The 18347-nt window shown below is 41.9% G+C and overlaps 1 protein-coding gene across 1 annotated transcript; it reads right to left on the bottom strand.

Annotated features, from left to right (window-relative positions):
* Positions 1 to 2608: 2608 nt before the first annotated feature.
* FOXL3 (forkhead box L3) lies at positions 2609 to 14316 on the bottom strand. Its single transcript, XM_086949018.1, has 3 exons — positions 14138 to 14316; positions 11723 to 11891; positions 2609 to 5694 (listed from the first exon to the last, which is right to left on the bottom strand). Exons 1-3 carry the CDS (start codon positions 14242 to 14244, stop codon positions 5224 to 5226), a joined length of 747 nt encoding a protein of 248 aa, XP_086805144.1. The 5' UTR covers positions 14245 to 14316; the 3' UTR covers positions 2609 to 5223.
* Positions 14317 to 18347: the final 4031 nt, after the last annotated feature.

Here is an 18347-nt window from a genome sequence, read left to right as displayed (position 1 = left end):
GAAGCGAGCTTGGCAAGAAGATTCACGGATGCTGTCTTCTCAAAACTCTCAGGCCATCTTAGGTTTCTTACCTGTCCTAGTCTCATTGGTTAAGTGGCCAGAGGCTTGATGCTGCATGGGCAGACCTAAAGTGGCTATCTACCATCAATAACCAGCATTGTATGAACCTGCAAGGATTGCACAGCCTCTTATACAACTGTGCTTTTAGTTAATTCTTGTTGTTGCTTCTTTCCCATGGGATGTGCACCCCACTTCCCTATTCTTTACTCTCCTTAATTCTTTTAGCTCAAAACAAGATCTCATGTTGACTTTTAAGGCACATGAGTGTTCTACAACTCTCCAATTATTCACAAGTAAAAATTAAATCTGTCAGCTGCCACCACACATAAAATGGTGCTTTGTTAAGCTGTTACGACTCCCGTTAGAATTAAAAATGCTTCAATTATCAGTAGTTGTTGCACAACCTAAACTCAATTGTTAAACTCTATTAACTGGTACAAAATATTTTTGCACAATATTTGGTTTTATGAGGCACCGATACAACACATCCAATCCCACAAGCTACAACTTTTCAAAATGCCACTACTCCTGACTGTTCAGGAAGAAAGAAGCCCTGACTGGTCATACTTACGTGACTCTCAAGAACAGTCAGTGTTTTATGGGCTCTGAAAGGCCAGAGAAATCCACAATGCATGTGATTTTGGTAACTGAGACCAAAATCTTTTGTTGGCACTCAATGCATAGCTTGCTTTACATGTTGACCATTAGATCTTGCCCATGCATCATACACATACCTCCAGCCCTTTAAACAAAGTTTTGTTCCAAAAGAATGATGGGCCGTATTTATGATCCGGTTTACATTGCTCTTGCACCACGCAACGTGGTGCAAAAGTGACGCAAACCTTGAGTCAGATGTTTTAAGTCACACAAAGCGACTTTACGTAGCTTTGAGTGGCTTCAACAATCTCGAGTAATGCAACACAGTGAAAATCATTGCATTACATTACTCTGTCCTAGGCAGGCGTTCCATGTGTATTGTGTGGGTGTTCCCAAGTGACTCCCAAGGTTTTTGACGCATTCCCAATTTACAAGTGCTTGTCAACCTGGGAATGCAACAAAAGATAAGCCTCCCAGGAGAGGTGTAACGAGAAGTAATATCTTTATTTCTCCTCGTTATTTATGTGCAGAAAGGTGTTCCTTCCTGCACAAAAACAATCCTGCCTGCAACACAGGTCCCTTGCACCATGGTGCAAGGGGCCCTGTGTTGGTGCCAGGCTGCAAAAACAGGGCACGGAACAGGACAGGACATATGCTGCATTGGATAAATATGGTGCATTCTTGCCTTTTCCCTGTGACCCAGGGCAGTGCAGCTCAGCAAGGTGACCTGCACTACAAACTTCATACATGTGGCCCTCAATCTCAAACAGAAGATGAGGCAGCAGCATTATCATAGATGGACACTATTTTTTATCTCTTAGCTCCAAATATCATATTCCAAGGTGTATCTATTTTTGATTACAAGACAAGCATAATAAATGTAGGATTTGGTTTCAGTCACCATACTCACATCCATGAAGGACATCTAGCAAATATGGGGCATATTAGCAACAAATAGCGATAATTATCGCTAAATGCGCTTAGTGCATTTTTTTTAGCGCCGGATATTATCGCAGAGATAACGTGCTATTAGGAACGTTTATCTCTAAAGCGTTAAAATATCTGGCGATAGCGACTCAATGCGTGAATATCGCTGGAAATCCAGTGATATTCAGGCATTATTGCTAATGGGGACTAAACCTGAATATTCACCTCCCATTGGATATACAGGTTAAGTCATGGTCTGAGCAGGCATTAGATTCTGGCGATATTCGCGCTTAGCGCAAATTTTTCATTCGCTTTGCCTGCCTTGCTAATAGGCGATAGCTGGGCTAGCGACTGCTAGTCGCTAACAGGTTGGGTACGCCCTCTTTGCATGTCATTAGCGATAAATATCGCTGACATGCAAAGCGGGCCCCAAACTTGTAGCTATCGCCTATAAACTGTCGCTAACTGCTGTTAGCGGAAGCTTGCTAATATGGCGATAAAAATATTGCCGCTTTAGCGGGAAAAAGTCCCGCTAAAGTGGCGATATCGCCCTCGCTAATATGCCCCTATATTTTGCACTCACAAATCCTTTCTATCGTCTTGCTGGCGTCTTGTATGCTTCTTTGATCGTGCATTTCCAAGGCAGCCAAAGCCAATATTTTCAAAAAAGTGGTCATTAAAAAGAGAAAAAGTAAAAATGAAACATGCCGTAATCATTCACTTACCAGACACACTTTCTTAGCACCGAATCAAGAGTTGTCACTTCAGAATCAAGGATCGATAACAAGATGGGGGTTCATCTTTTTCAGCAAGGAACATCTTGTTTTTCTTCTGTAGTTAGTGAAACACCGCAGTAAATTACCATAATATCAAACAGATCTGGTTTTTATTTAGGCTTGCCACCTGTGAGATGAAAGTTCTCTTAAAAACTGTTCAGAAATCAGAGAGACGGTTTGTCTTAGTTGAAACCATTCAGAATTATAGTGTTGGCATTCGCTGAATGCATGTATGCAAGATGTGAGCAAAGAAAATGTATTTATTGTGTTGTCGGACCCCCAGACTCAGATTACAGTGATGTCCGATTGCAGCAGGTTTGTACCTCAAAGGTAAATACATAAAACAGAGGTTAAAGAAACATAACATACAGCAACCGCTATAAAAATATAAATGCTTCTGAATTAGCATATAGACAAAGAAAACTATACCTTTAATGCACCTGCCTGCCTTTTAGATTTGCCCGTAAATACCTAGCCTAGGCTTCTTTGTTCAGTTATAGCTATTCATATGGTATGGTACCCACCGTTCTGGCTGGAAAAGAAACATTTACTCAGTTATTTTTCTTCAACTACTTTTGCAATGTCACCTTTGAAAAATTCCAGATATTCGAGATTTCTGCTTGTGGTACTGAAGCTAAAAACAAATGCATGTTACGGTTTTAAAGCAGAAAGGAAAACAAACCACAAAAAGGCAATACGTTGTATTACACCTAGAATAAACATACTACACGATGTAGGGAAAAACTGTTCATTTTAATGATGTTGCAGACAGTGTACGGCCGTATTCCCCAAACAACAATGATGTATATCGTGCATTTAACAATTTTTACAAGTGCTAGTGACGATGTTAACTGTTCCAACATAAAATACAAAAATATATAATATTCTCTTAAAAATTAATACCCTTGCTATATAACTTAAAATCATGTGAAACCTTCTTGTATAAAAATTCAAGTCACCCTTCAGCTGATACGAACTACATTTAATCATCATGAACATCTCAGTTTCTATAAACTGGCAAATTAAATATAGAATCTTGAATCTGATAGGAAACCACTTGAGAAGAAATAAACAAATATCTTTTAAATGTTATTTTGTTAACCGCTGTTGGAGATATGTGTTTGTCATTATACAATTCTCAATATTAACACTGAAACACATTGCATAAATAATTCTAAATCAACCTTTCTGGTTAACCTCTTCCTGCTAAACTCGAATTACCCAAAGAGCAAGGCTTTGAGAAATTAATCTTACTGTTCTCAGACACAGAAGCAATGCCACTAAATGACATTTTTATTGCATGGAATATCATATTTTTCCTTTAATCTTTCATTTAAATGATGTCCAAAATCAAGGTTAATTTAAGAAAAATAATTGTTCCTAATTGGTTATTCTACCACAAGAAGAGCTAGGGTCGATTTTTTTAATAAAGTAAAATAGTTGAATCACTGACTTCTCTTGTGTAGTGTGACAAGTACATTTTTAATTGTTTTTTAGACTGTTTTAGACTGTAAATTTTGTATCTAAAAATATTTTTATGTTAAGTTAGGCTAACAGAGATTTATATTGAGGTGCTGTAGTGGCTGGGTACCTTCTATTGGGGGTACCTATTTGAAATTGACATGCAGCACATATTGAAAAGGAAGAAAGAATTAAGCTGAACACCAACGGTATCTTAACAAATATCCCCTTCCTTAGAAGGTGGCATCAGGACTCACTTCAAACTTTGTTTAGTGGACACTTTACAGGATTGGCTATCGGTATTAATATCTATTTGTTGATAGCAAAGCATTCCACAGTATTATTATTTCTCAACTAGGGGTTTGAAGACACACAAAGACAATAAAGGGAGCCATATAATTTCAGAGATAGCAGAAACTTCACTTGGTGGTGCTTGCCACGTGTTTTCTGTGTGGAATGGGATCTTTGATCACACTCCGTCTACCACGCAAACTCGATTGCAATGACTTAAGAGAAAACAGAGACAGGTAGTGGTAGAAGCAGACACAGGGCGACACTGAAAAAGAGAGAAAATAAAATTGAGAGAGGGCTGACAAAAACCAACACAGACAAAAAGTGCCTAAATACCACAGTGCTTTAGCTATTGCGAGGTGACAAGTGTGCACTTTCTTTCAAAGCTACTTCCGATAGGTCTTCTTTCATACCTATGGACAACAACCCAAGGGCTAATATTTCTTTGCGGGTAAAATGAACTCTCTTATAATAATACTTCTGTCACTCAACAGTATAGTGCACATACCCCATTCAAGCCCATGAGTCTCTCATATGCAATAGGTTCAGTGCATGCACTGAACCAGAGACTGAGAATAAATAGTCTAGTGTTACATATGTCATGTTTCTGTCTATTTCTTAGCTTATTTCTGAGTGTTACTCTTCCATCCTTGTTTGAGTCATTTATCATGAAGGAAGCTCAAAGAAGACTACAGATTGTTTGCAGCGCTTATTGAGGTATGGCTATGAATGAATACTAACTAACGCAAAAGTTATGCAAAAACAATGTAATGCAATCTATTTTACTTGCATTCTGCTCATGTAATTTATAACAGGTTGCGAAAACGCAGCGGAGGGTACAACCATCTGCAAACTGAACTATAGTCAAGGATTATTTTATATATCAATTTATTCTATGTTTGTTATAGCTATGCAGGGGAGAAAGAAAACGAAGAAATAGGAAGACCCAAAAAAGCAGATTGTTCTTGAACTTTGAAAGCTATATATTAGATTTTATCACTAAGTCTGTGAGGGAGCAATTCCGTGGCCTGCTATAACACAAGAAGGCTGATAGAATGCACTCCAATACTTCAAGCTTTATATCTTCAGTAGTTGTAACAAAGAGAGAACTTCATATTGTCCAGAATTGGAAATGCATTTGCTGTTGGTCCACCAGATTATACTTGTCTGGAATGCCATATGGAGATCTGGCCAAAGGCATTGGGTCTGGAGCTGAGAGGATATAATCAATGCTAAATTTAATTTCTGAGTCAGTTTTTCCAAGTCCAGGGTTTCTTTGAGTCAGTGTGCTGGAGATCTCTCTTGGAATGTACTCATTTGGCTCCAGGTGTCTATGTGCTGGTTCGGGTTGGTTTTCATTAGAGGACACATCGTGCAAGCAAGAGTCCATAACTGTAAATGCAGGAGATGGCAGTCCATCTTTTTGACCAGGTGTACGTACTTTCTGTCCTCGCTTGATGTTTCTCCTTCTTCGTCTCCTCCTGTAATTCCCATTTTCAAACAGATCCAGCATCGATTCACATCCTGGTGCAAAGGTCCAGTAGTTTCCTTTTCCCTTCTCATTTCCTTCTGTCCTGGGAACCTGCATTCATTTAAAAGCAGTTCAGTGTGTGTATGAAATACAGATGCAGCAGCACAACATCTGTCTCCAGTTTAGAACCACATTGGTGTAAACACACAAAACAAGTTCAAAACTACTTTTTTTCATTAAGCGTCTTGTAGGTAAAGAGCTTAAGGCTATACTTTGCAGAACATTATGCAAACTATGCACACATTTGTGGCGGTTATGGCCAGACTGCTTAATTTGAAAGTTCTTATATACATCATGCAAGACCTTTGATTTACCTGCAAACATAGGATGCTGAAACACTCTATGGAATTGCATGATCACCCCACCCACCCCCTTCATCCACAGAACATTTGAAGAGTGTGCTACAACCCGCCTGCCCTAACTGACACCCCCCACCCGAAGAACCTTTTCAAAAATATGTGAAGTTAAAAGAAAGGCCCATTCTTTGCTGGCAGGCTATATACATACATTTTTTTTAATGTTTTTACACTTTCATTTAACATTCAGGACATGATTACGATCTTGCTGGGCAGGATACTCCCCACAAAAGTGATGAATATCCGGTTGACGTATTACAAGTTCCATTATATCCAATGGAACTTGTAAAACGGCTGTAAGCCGGGATACCTGTTCTGTTTGTGATGGAGTATTCCATCCGCCAAGATCATAATTAGGCCCTCTCTATGTAGACCCATCAGTAGGAAACGGTACTAACAGAGAACTGACAGGCAGTGACAGCACAGACAGTAAGTGAAATTTAAGCAGTACAATTTGCAACTGCCAAAGGTTTACAATTTGAAGTCTTTGACACCAATTCCGTTTTTATGTCTGTGCTACCCATAGAATGCCTTTTCTTTTTAAATTTTGTATAACATATAGAAAGCGGCATGGAGAGTAGCAGCCTGATTTTATAAATTTTGTATGGTTTTGATATTGATATGATGCATTTCGATCTCATTGTTTAAAGACCACGGTCTAAATAAACAGAGTTTCTCTCTCTCTCAGTGGGTGGTGTATGAATATCCCAGCTGCTTGACTAACTGAATGAATTGTACATGCTCACTCACTCATTCACTCTCACACACTTAGTTATATTCTCATCAAATCCCTCTCTACTGGTTCAATGTTGTCAATTGAACATACTGCCTTAAGGAGTGGTGCTGAAATGTGCAAACTGCACGGATAGAACTTGAAAAGTCATACTCATAGCAGATTCTCTTATCAGACACATCTCAAAAACATAGCACTCAACAGTGGGAAGAAACACATAGCACTTAAAAGGATTTGTCTGAGAACATTTGGAAAAATTTGTGAGCATCTCAGATATACATCAGCTGTCTTTAAAACACGCACTCAAAAGGGTTTGTACTAGAACAAATCAGGTGATGCTGGAGCCAGGTGTACCTGAGCAAACCTTTGTGAATTCTGTTTGGCTATTACAACTTTGAACATGGGATTACAATCTTTAGTCTTTCCACTTCATTTTGTTACCAAAGAAGAGGGAGGTGGTTAATGTAAATCTGATCATGCATAGAGCACCGGCAAGCTCTAGCAAGTCTGGTCCAAATAAACTCTAATACACTGTGTCTTCCCAACATTCTTTTACATTCTAAAATAAAAACAACGTTTTCTGTTGTCAAAGGTCCTTTCAGTTAATGTTGTCAGTCCTATACTGCACATTCACAAGCTAAACTTGTGAATGTGCACACATATTCCACATATCACTAAGTGTTCCTGCGTTTGTACTATTTTTATGAGAAACTTTAACTTTGTAACGTTTGCAGAACTAAGTGTGAAAATCCAAATCTTTGAAAACACTTTTGAAACATATATCCATATTCCACACAAAAACAGTTAGGGGTCTTATCTATTAAATGAGAAAAACGTATGACTAAATAAAACGTGCCTTGATCTGTTTTAAGGTATTCCTGTTGGAGGTATATACTAGCTTTTCCTTTGCTAGCTGTGTTACTTACTATGCTGTAAGGAACTGTCGTATGTGCGTGGGAGTCATTAAGTAAAACATTTCTGCCTGTTTTCTAAGAACTGTTAACAATAAAGGGTATGGCTCTGTATCAGTAAGGCTGAGCCCTTTAAACTACACAACAACAAGTTGCCAGTACTGATCTATTATTTAGTATTCATTTAACCACATGTGCATAGACCACAAGACAATACACCCAAAAGCTCATTAATAGCTTTTATTTCAGTAGCACAAATGTTTTTCAATGACTAACTCCTACGGGGAACACTTAACTACATGTGGTGAACAACCATGAAATGTGAATACATTTAGACACAGGGACTAGTGACTACATTCACGAACATTCCAAGACTCATTCAATCTAACACAACACACTCTCTCAAAAGCACATCAAACACACTCAGCCTACTTGGTGCAGAACAACATAGGGGAGACGAATATATCACCTACGAAGCACCTAAAATGCCAAACAAAACTGTGGTTGGCTTTAAAAGAACAATCTTTCTCTTATGTACACCCTATACAATATTTACACTGCTAAACAGCCAATGGAATATTTACAATGATTGGGCATAACACAAACAAATCTAATTTACAAATTCACTGTTTGGCAAAATCTGTGGTCTACGCGTTTCAAATTCCTTTATTCTTGGGATTCTACTCAGGACCAAAAACTATTCAGGGAAAAGCCACGAGGTCTAGTTTCAAAAAAAAAAAATCAAGGAATCGAAAATATTTAATAGTTGCCACCTTTGAGGATTCTTAAGAGTTGAACTTAGTATTCAGATGTGCGGCGTTGACAACATCCTCCAAGCGCAGCCGGCGCAATGACCAATCCTGTTTATGTAGATCGAATCTCTCGGCGGAGTTCCGTACAACTAGAGCATAACGGGTTCCATTTCGAGTCTGTTTCACGAACGAAAAAGATTTCAGACGCGAGTCTGGATAAAACACGTTGATACGCACTCTTAACAATGGGGTACTTCAATGAATAGGTAATTTTAAAGGTATTATTTATGATTTGAAATGGAAATGCTCCTTGGAGAGCATTAGGGAAGATTCTGGGATTTTTTTTTCTTTCTTTCTTGCAGTTTGTTAAACTTCATGTTTTAGTCGTATATGTATGCACTGTAGACAATGCACTCATTTTTAAGATATATATATCAATTAAATGGCTTTTTCCCTAAATGATTCCCTGTCATTCAGCAATGTTGTGTATTACACTCAACAGTGATCGCTGTCCTACATTTAACTGGAAATTCAACCTGAACTTTCCAGTGGCAGGTCAGCTATGTAAATACGTGTTGAAAAGATTGTTGCAAATATTTGTGAATATACACGTTGTTAAGGGTGTGACTTTATTAACCTAGTAGAGTTGAATTTCTATGACCACTGGTCAAACAGCTCCGTAGGTATGCCAACTAGTCTAAACTCAACATCCATATAAGCTAGTACACTATGATCAAGTAGATCACATGCTTTTTACCTATTTAGCATTTTCTGAAATAGGTGTAATCAATGGATGACTACATTATAGTTTCTGCCTGGCATCCAGTAGACTTAATTAAAACTGTAAAATAATTTGTAAATAGGGGACATTTGTAATAAACTAGGTCCAGACAAGCTTATAGTAAAAGATATTGACCCAACGTGCCTTAAAGATATTCCCTTTTAGATTATACTATGGAATAACGAGGTTTATATGATCACGATACTATAATAATGTAGACAGAATATTGAGGGACAAAATATTGAAAGGCGAGTGCCTATGAGAAAATTTAAGATTTGCTATTTTTAACTCCACATCTATGCACCTTAATAGTGTCTTATGATGTTGTGCATATGGTGTTTGGTGCCATCGAGATTCCTACCTCGATATTCTGAGGGCATACTCGTTTGTAGGAAAATACAACGGATGGCGCTTTTTACATTCCTAAGGACCCAATGGCTGGATCTCACTGGAATGTTATATCTCTAGCCACAAAAGGCAATAGAAATATAAGAGTGTAGAATACATTCTTACATACAGTAACACACTCCAAAATAAAACATTTAATCGTAGAGTATGGTGAGCAGGGTGAAGGTGGAGTTGGCAATGAAAGGGACAGCTTTGATCTACAATATTTAAGATTACATTCAGGAGGAATTAGTTTAAGCAACGCATGAAGATTTGGGCTTTAAGAGGTTTTCTGAAGGTGAGAAGTGTGGGTTGCTTGCTTGTGTCAAGTTGTGGAGGGTACAGCATTAGTACCTACCCCAGCATAGTTTTGCTATGGCAGAAATATCCTGAATTTGGATACCAAGATTTGAAGGGTAGATATCTTTCTACGGTTTCTTAATCCACAAGAAATGAAGGGTAATTTAACTATGCCTGGAGACGGAGTGTTGTGGTGGTTGGTTCTGTAAGTCAGGCTGTCAAGTTGAAATGGACTCAGCTACGATAGATAGAGAATTAAGTTGACGAACTCATGGGGTAAGGGGTGAATGAAATTGGAAGGGGGAGCGACGAGCCAGACAGAGTGCATAGATCAATATGGCACATACTGCCACCTTCAAGTGGTCTGATGGGATGCAGTGTCTATTTTTATGACTATTAAAGATTGATGTCTGTAGCCACCTTGCTAATTTGCACGATTAAGGTGAGGGCAGGATCAGGCGTTAGCCCACAGAATGTTACCATGAGAGAAAGAAACCATTTGAATTTAAGGTGTCAAGCACAGACAGAGATCACATTTGCTTAAGTAAGAGAGTGTGAAATATGTGGAATTCCGTTTGTTTTCTGCTTAAGTCTTTGCCCCAACTCCCGAAGACAGATTGACCTTTGTTGAAAACATTGAGGGGCACATTTACTGTGAAATGGTGTGGCGCTGCAAGCAATTTAGCTGTGGCGCGCTGTGTCATTTAAAAAAGCGTTGATGCACAGTATTTACAAGAATATGGCGCACCCCTGTGTTTTCTCTTGCGCAAAAAAAGCTGCCTAGAGGCAGCGCAGGCACCGTTGCAGGAATTTGTGTTTGTGCAGGAAGGCACACCTTCCTGTGCTAAAACAATCATTAATGGCGTTTTGCTCCTTTGCAAGAACAAAAAACGTGGAGAAATAAAAGTATTTCTCCTTGTTGCACCAGTCTAACGCCTCCGTTTAGTTTTGGGCGCTGCCTCAGATTTACAGATCTTTGTAAATCTGGAGAAGTGTAAAAAAGGAATGGGTGTTACATGGGAACGTTCACAGCAGCACCCACTGTTTTCGACCGCTTTGCTGCAGCGAACAGGGCCATATTTACCAGGTGGAGTTAAGCCATGCAAAGTGGCTTAGCTCTGCCCTTTAATATGGACCACGGCATAGCGCCAAAAGGGGCGCAATGCCCTTGTAAATATGCCTTCGCGTTTCCTGGGGATTAGGTGCATTAGTGCACACGTGCTCTTTTTGCTTGTCATTTGTCCATAGTAAAAACAATATTTACCGTGAAAAATCAACTCCAAAATCCACTTCCTGTTGGCAACATTGGAAAGTATAGTGTTCCACTCACCATCCTACAAATGCACCCACACCTCATTTTAGTTGTGTGGATTTGTATGGTGTTTGTAGAGTGGAAATCCACTTGCGAAATATTTCCAAAACCCACCAAGTTCACACTTTGTGAAACCTGACACAGGTTTTAAATGGCATCTCATGTTCTACTCCGTTCCTTTCAAATGTGTCCCTCCTTTTCCTGCATTTATTCCAATGGGAAAGTCTGAAACAGAATTGCAAGTTAATGTCCCTCTAAACTCCAGCTATTTACACCCGCTAAATGTTTCCAAATCAGACACCTAAGTAACCAATGAAACAAATGTGAAATTCTGCTGAGTAAATTAAAATGCCAGCTGGAACAGTCATCATTATAGGCGATGGAAACACCGCTACATAAAAAGCATGTTGTAGGAAGCAAATAGAATTAAATTAAGTTATCTCCAAGCTTTTGTCAAGCAAAAACATACGTATTAAAACTGAAAAGCAGAGATAAAAGGAGCCATTTGAGAATGTTGGGGAAGGGTGGGTTATTATCTCGTGCTCACCTTGATAAAACAGCTGTTGAGTGACAGGTTGTGTCTGATGGAGTTCTGCCAGGCCCGTTGGTTTGATCTGTAGTAGGGGAATGTTTTCATTATGAAATCATAGATGGCAGACAGGGTCACTTTGTTCGTAGGACTGTGCTGGATGGCCATTGCGATCAAAGCGATGTAACTAAAACAAGACAGGGAAATTGAATTAGAGGATGGTAGAAAGACTGGCACACAAATTGGGCCCGATGGTTTCTACCAAAAAAAGTGCATTTGTCTTTTAATAATCATATAACAACTGCGAGGAACATGAAGCTTTAAGCACCTTTGCAAGCATCAGCCTTCTAAACTAGTACAACAATAAATGCAAACTCGTTATGCGAATACCACCCGGCGTCCATTTATTTAAAAAAAAAATTGCAGATAATGTAGCCTACTTTAAAAATTAAAACAAAATAAAGCACAATTCCGACCTACTTAACTTAAAGAAATCACAATTAATGTGTGCAATTTGCATTCTTCTTGTAGCAATACTATTATGCTGGGACAAGAGCAAACAGTGTTTCGTTTCTACAGATAAAGTGACTTCACATAACCAGAGAGAAGGAAAAAACCTAAAACTTTGAGCTTTAGAGTAACTTCCTGCTCCTGAGAAGTTCCGGTACTCTCCCATGAAATATATTGCTGCTGTGCTGAGGTGCAGGTGCTCAGTACCGGACAGCACCTGCACATTTAAAGCCCTGGGGTAGATGAACAGAAGATGGAAGTTTACAGCTGCCTGTAGTAAGGACAGCTCCCTCACCATGGTGACAGTGTCACGCTGGCCACTGCCTCTGCACAAGCACAGCCTTTACACAAACGTGAAAAACACAGCTCTTGTGCTTTGCTGGTGACACAAGTTGGTAACATGCCGACCTTTATCCGGGAACATATCCCTTACACAATTGAAGCAGGCTGCCCTTACATGTACAGATCCTATGTGTGGTACCCAGGACCCTCCGCGCTTACAAAATGAATATATGTTCTAAAGTCTTACCTGTAAGGGAGCACTGCCGTTCCACCTGGTGAAATACCCCTGTGCAGGTCAGTGCACGTCTGCTCTTCCCTGTGCATGCAGTCAGAGCTGTCACACTTTGCGGTCCTTTATCTGACTGTAAGAACGCCCCTTACAATGATATTCAGATCTGGTATCTATATTACAAGCGTTTCCCTCACACCTTTGTGATGTGTTACCCTCTGTGTGTAAAAATAGCCCTCAAGCCTCGGTGACATTGTAACACTTTCCCAGAATTTTAGCCTAGCCCTTACACCCTGGTGACACACGGATTTCTCCCTATATGTGCAGACATATATCTCGCATTTGCTGGTGTCCTGCTGCCCGTGTTGTGCATATAAGCACAGTCTTCGCTCTTCGGTGACATACTTCACCTTGCCTGCTCTTCACACTTTAGTGACATACTCCAGCTTCAGGGCATACTACCACAGACCTCACACCTTGGAGAAATCCTAAGCAATACTTTACTTTCACCGCAGCCCTACTCTTTGGTGGCACACTGCACGTTACCTGCATGCAATCACATGCTTTGCCTTTTGGGGACATGCTGGCTCAACCCTTTGACCTTGATGACATAATGCTCTGTCCCCACATACTTTTACGCCCTTACACGTTGGTGAAATTCTGTCGTTTCCCTGCATCCGATCAAAATACTCACATGTTTGGTGACATGTTCCACTCTCTTTGAAAGCCAAACCACCTCCTCGGTGATATGCTGTCCCTTCCCTACATGCATTCATCCCTGCATACTTGCAAAGCTCCGACACTTTGGTGAAATGCTATATCTTCCCAGCATACTTCCACAGACTTCGCATTTTGGTGAAACGCTGTAGTGCAAGCTACGCTTTGCTTGCACTCTCGCCCCATTCACGGTGCCTTACCCATATGCAATCACAGTCTTTAAACGTTAGTGACATATGCCACCCTTCCGGGCATACTGTTAAGACCTCACACTTTGGTGAAATGCTATATCTTCCCAACATACTATCCTACTAGACTTCGCACTCTGGTTAAATGTTATAGTGATATGCTACACTTTGCTTGCACACTCGCCCCAATCATGGTGACATGCTGCCCTTACCCATATGCAATCATAAACTTTAAACTCTACGCACATATGCGCTCCCCCCTTCCGGTCATACTGTGAAAACCTCACTTTGGTGAAATGCTACACTTTCCCTGCACACCTGCCCCCACTCTTAGTGTCTTGTTACCTTTTCCCATATGTAATCGCAGTCCTTACACTTTAGTGACATTGATTCTTCCCCCGCCACACTATCCTTGACCTCACACTTCACTTTACACCTTCCCTGCACGTCCACCCTCACACCTCGGTGGCGTCCTGCACGCGCATCCCACCCAGGTGTCACGCATACCTGTACGCAGGCCGCGTGAACTTCTTCTCCTCGTCAGAGCTGCACGTCGGGTAGTCCTCCCCGTCATAGTTGAAGCAGTTGTACGGGTACTGCGAGTTGTCAAACATCCTGGAGAGACCCCGGCCGCCCTGCTGAGCCCCCTGCCTCCTGCCAGCCGCGACTGCCGCCGTTTGACACTCTGCTCCACACCCAACTCTCCGGGCTCCCTCCTCGCCTCTCTCTTTCCTTTCACCCCTCCCTCCCCTGCACCCCCTGCTACTTTTTTCAGACTCTTGACTCCCGGGCAGCCGGTCTATGGGGTTATTCCGCTCCCATCCAATCTGGTTATGAGCTGCGCAGCTAATAACGGATTAAATCGGCTCGTTCTCTCGTGAACCTTTGAACTCCGGGGCGCGCGCAGCCAGTAGCGTTTCCTCGGCTCTGTGGGTGGTCTGATGCGGCGAGGGGGGGGGGGGGGGGGGGGGGAGGAGGGGGGAGGCAGGAGGGCTGGGTGAATACATAATTCTATTATTGCAGCCTGTATGTATACTCTGATGGCAGCAACTGCACTCCACGCATCTGACTTCGAGTTATCATATATATATATTTTTATTTTTTATTTTTTGCAATAAAGTTTGAGGCGTCTGAGTCTAGTTTACTGAGCTGAGGGCTTTTCTTCACATTCCAGCCCGTGACACTCAGTGCACTGATACAATCTGCAGTACAGTATAATAGACATAAATGCCGTGGTGTTTTCGTGACTGCAGGCAGTGTGTACGTTCAAAGAGCGCAAGGCACGGGCAACGGAGGGCCAGTGTGGAGTGGGAAAGAAAGAGGCAAACAGCCGCAGGCGCTGCAACTTCTTGTGTGGGCTTTGATGTGGGGACGAATTAGAGTCTAGACTAATGGCCCAGCGCTGTGTAGTCCTGGGTTGCTACAATGGTAAAGTTTCTTCCCTTAGGCGACCCAGTCTTCTGCAATGCACTATGCAGAGTATAAGCCAGGCTTCAGGGAGGATGCAAGGTGTGTTTATTACCCCGAAGTCAAATTTAGCAGAAAGTAAAACCACCATTAAAGAAACATGAAGCCTAGAAGTACCCAAAAGACACTTAGTTACACCAGTTAGAAAGTCCAATAGCCAGGACATCCTGGTTCAGCCAATGGTTGCTGATTCGTGTTCCTGGTGTATATTGTCTTCCACTGTGGCCATCTGAGGCTGGACGCTGTTGCATTGTAGCTGGCTAGCCAAGATTTCCTCAAGCAGTATGGCTCATTGGGTTGAATCCTCAGTACTGTTGAAGGCAGTGATCAGCAGTCTAAGAGTTACAATCCCAGGAAGAAAAACTATGGCCCATGCGGGAAATCCGCCTTTTCTACATTATCCTGCCATATTTTTCACCTTTTGTTGGATTGTTTATTTTTCCTGGCTGTAGAACTCTGTGCAGATTCCCCCTGCTAACCGGTAGTAAAGTGCCTGTGCTTCCCCCTCTAAACATGGTTGGATTGGAATATTCCAATAAAGTACATGAAGTCTGAATATCTGGTCGATAGTTGACGTATTTGTTCTAAAACCGGCCTGGAGAGTACTCAGGATCTCCTTTTCCTCGACTTATCCAAAATAATTTGTCCCATCAACTTCTGGGCTATGTCTATCAGGCTGATAGGCTTGTAGTTTGAAGGTAACAGGGGGCAGCCTTTTTTGTGGATGGGAACTATCTCTGCACCGCGCCAGGTATCTGGCGTGTCCATTCCCATTAAGCTGGAATTAAACAGGACACAGAGATAGGGGGCCCATATTTTCGGTTCTGACCGAAATAGGTACCCTGGAAGTTTGTCAAGCCCGGGCGCTTTGTTAGGTTATAACTTGACAATAGCAGATTGAACTTCAATGATGGTAATCTCCTGGACCCCCCCCCCCCATCGATACTCATGGAGGGAGTCCAGGGTTGTAAGGAGCTAGATCGTCATTGCCCGAGTGTGCATACAGAGTTCCGAAGTGGGCTTCCCAAACTGCTGGAGCTATGTTAGGAGTTATTGCTGTTCTATCCTCCCTTTCACCATTACTAACTATTGCCCAGAATGATTTCAGGTCCTTATACTGTAAAGCTGTTCTCAGATTTTCCCATTTATCCACCTCCCAGTTCTTTGTTGCCTGATCAATCACCCGCTTATACTGCAGTCGAAGTTTCTTGATCAGTGAGTTGTCCTTGGCCTTAATAGCTTCAATTAAATCACTTTTCTTTTTACGACAAGTGGCATTATACCAGGGATGGGTCAGAGCCGGTTTTTCCTTGGTACTCCCTTCGGGGTAAAACACCTCAAGCATCTTAGAGGACAGCTGGTTATGAATTTCGACAGGACTTGTATCCCACCCAGCTTGAAATCCCAACAACCCAGCCCCAGCCATTGCATTAAGATGCGGCACTACCTGCTGGTATATGTGTGCTAGCTTATCGGGCGAGCCCAATATGTGGGGCCACTTTACTCTCCGTCTGTTGTTATGTAACAGGAGAGGTTGATGGACCGGGGGGGGCTCTATTTGGTGGTTTAGCAGACCCCAGCTCCCTGGCTTGAGTGTCATTACCATAGCATTGTGTCACTGTCTGTCCGCTGTTGGATCCGAAAATCCAGAACCCTATCCCAGGACCTAGATTCTACCATGATGTAGTCTATGGTCGATGTTTGCCCTTCTCGATTAAATGTTGATAGGCCAGGTCTGTCTGATTTTAGTCTCCCATTACAAGACCTCAAGGATAGTGAAAGGGTAAATGAGTTAATTTGTAAGACCAATGGTGTCCATGCTTTGACCGGTGGGATCAAGGGTTCGGGAATGTTCCAATATTGGCTCTCAGTGTCTAGCTCATCTAAACTCGTGTTACTAAGGTGTTCAAACTGACAGTTGAAATCACCCCTTATTATTAGAATATACTCTGGGTCGAGAGTCAATATGAATTCTTCCAACTGTTCAATAACGCAAGACTCTTGCCCACTCTGCGTTGGCCTGGAATAGATATTAATTAGTGCAATGTGTTTTTTACCTGGAAGGGTTAGGAGCACACATTGTATGTCTAGTGACTTAGTTGGCAGCTGTTCTGCTTTAGCTCCCAGGTGCGTACCCACCCAGATGCTTAGCCCCCCTGATGGTCAACCCCTGCCCCTCGTTGTGGCTAGTATGTTAAAAGTAGCAAAGCCACTCCGCTGGTTATTTTCCAGAGCCCACGTCTCCTGCATAAGGCAAATATCCTATTTGTCTATGAACAGACTCCAATCTGGACATATCAATTTGTTTTTTATACCTGCCACATTCCAGGAAAGAATGTCAATATTACCATTAGCCTCCCCTACTGTAGCCCTCCTGTTAATACTACAGCTGGTTGACCCAATTAGTAAGTCAGCCTTTTGTGTATATATCCCCCCCCCCCCAAGTCCCACTGCTTGCCCCCCTCTCCCTGTGTGCTCTACCTCTGGGCCCTCCCTTTCCAGAGCTCCTTCCCATTTCCTTTATTACTGTAGATAGGGGCCCACCATGTCTGCAAGTTGGGCTCCCCCTACTGGTGCCCCTTGTTACTGCAGAAGTGCGCTCGCCCTCAAAAAAGTCATGTAGGATAATATTGCGCTTCATCTCCAGAAAGCCAGCCCTAGCCTCTAAAAGGCTCTTGTTATCAACTTTGGTGGATGCGATTGATCCACTCCTCGACCGTCAATCTACCGACTCCAGGGCACTGAATCTGTTTTTGTGATGAAACATGGCAAGTGCCGGGGGACAATTTTGGGGGCCCTTCCATTTGACATTACCTGGGAAGAAGTTACCACCCCAATTTACCTTGTCCCCCCCCATCTGCCTTCTCGAATTAGGATCAGAGTGGAAATTACTAGACGCGACCAGGTAAAAGTAAGTTAGGGGAAGGGATTTTATTTGCGTTTCTGGGCTATCTGCCTCCCAGTCGCAGATATGCTTAACCGCCCAGCTGTTCCTCAAATTAATTACAACGCAATCACCCTGAATACATTTTGCCCGTGATCCCACCCAGTCTACACGTCTGGCAAATAGGATTTCACTAGCTCCCTGGTTAGAGAGAGGCCTAATATAGTTTAACCAGTGAATGCATTTGTTTTTAAGCTCAGTATAGGCCTCCGTTTTTCCCTGGCTCAAACTGGGGACCCCTACTAAGACCACCACGTAGGGTATAGATTCAGGAGGGAGGTCCAAACGAGGTAGCACAGTCTTTCA

Source organism: Lissotriton vulgaris, unplaced genomic scaffold (assembly GCF_964263255.1).
Source record: "Lissotriton vulgaris unplaced genomic scaffold, aLisVul1.2 SCAFFOLD_1040, whole genome shotgun sequence".
Classification (NCBI taxonomy): Eukaryota; Metazoa; Chordata; class Amphibia; order Caudata; family Salamandridae; genus Lissotriton; species Lissotriton vulgaris.
This window is presented reverse-complemented; position numbering and strand designations above follow the sequence as displayed.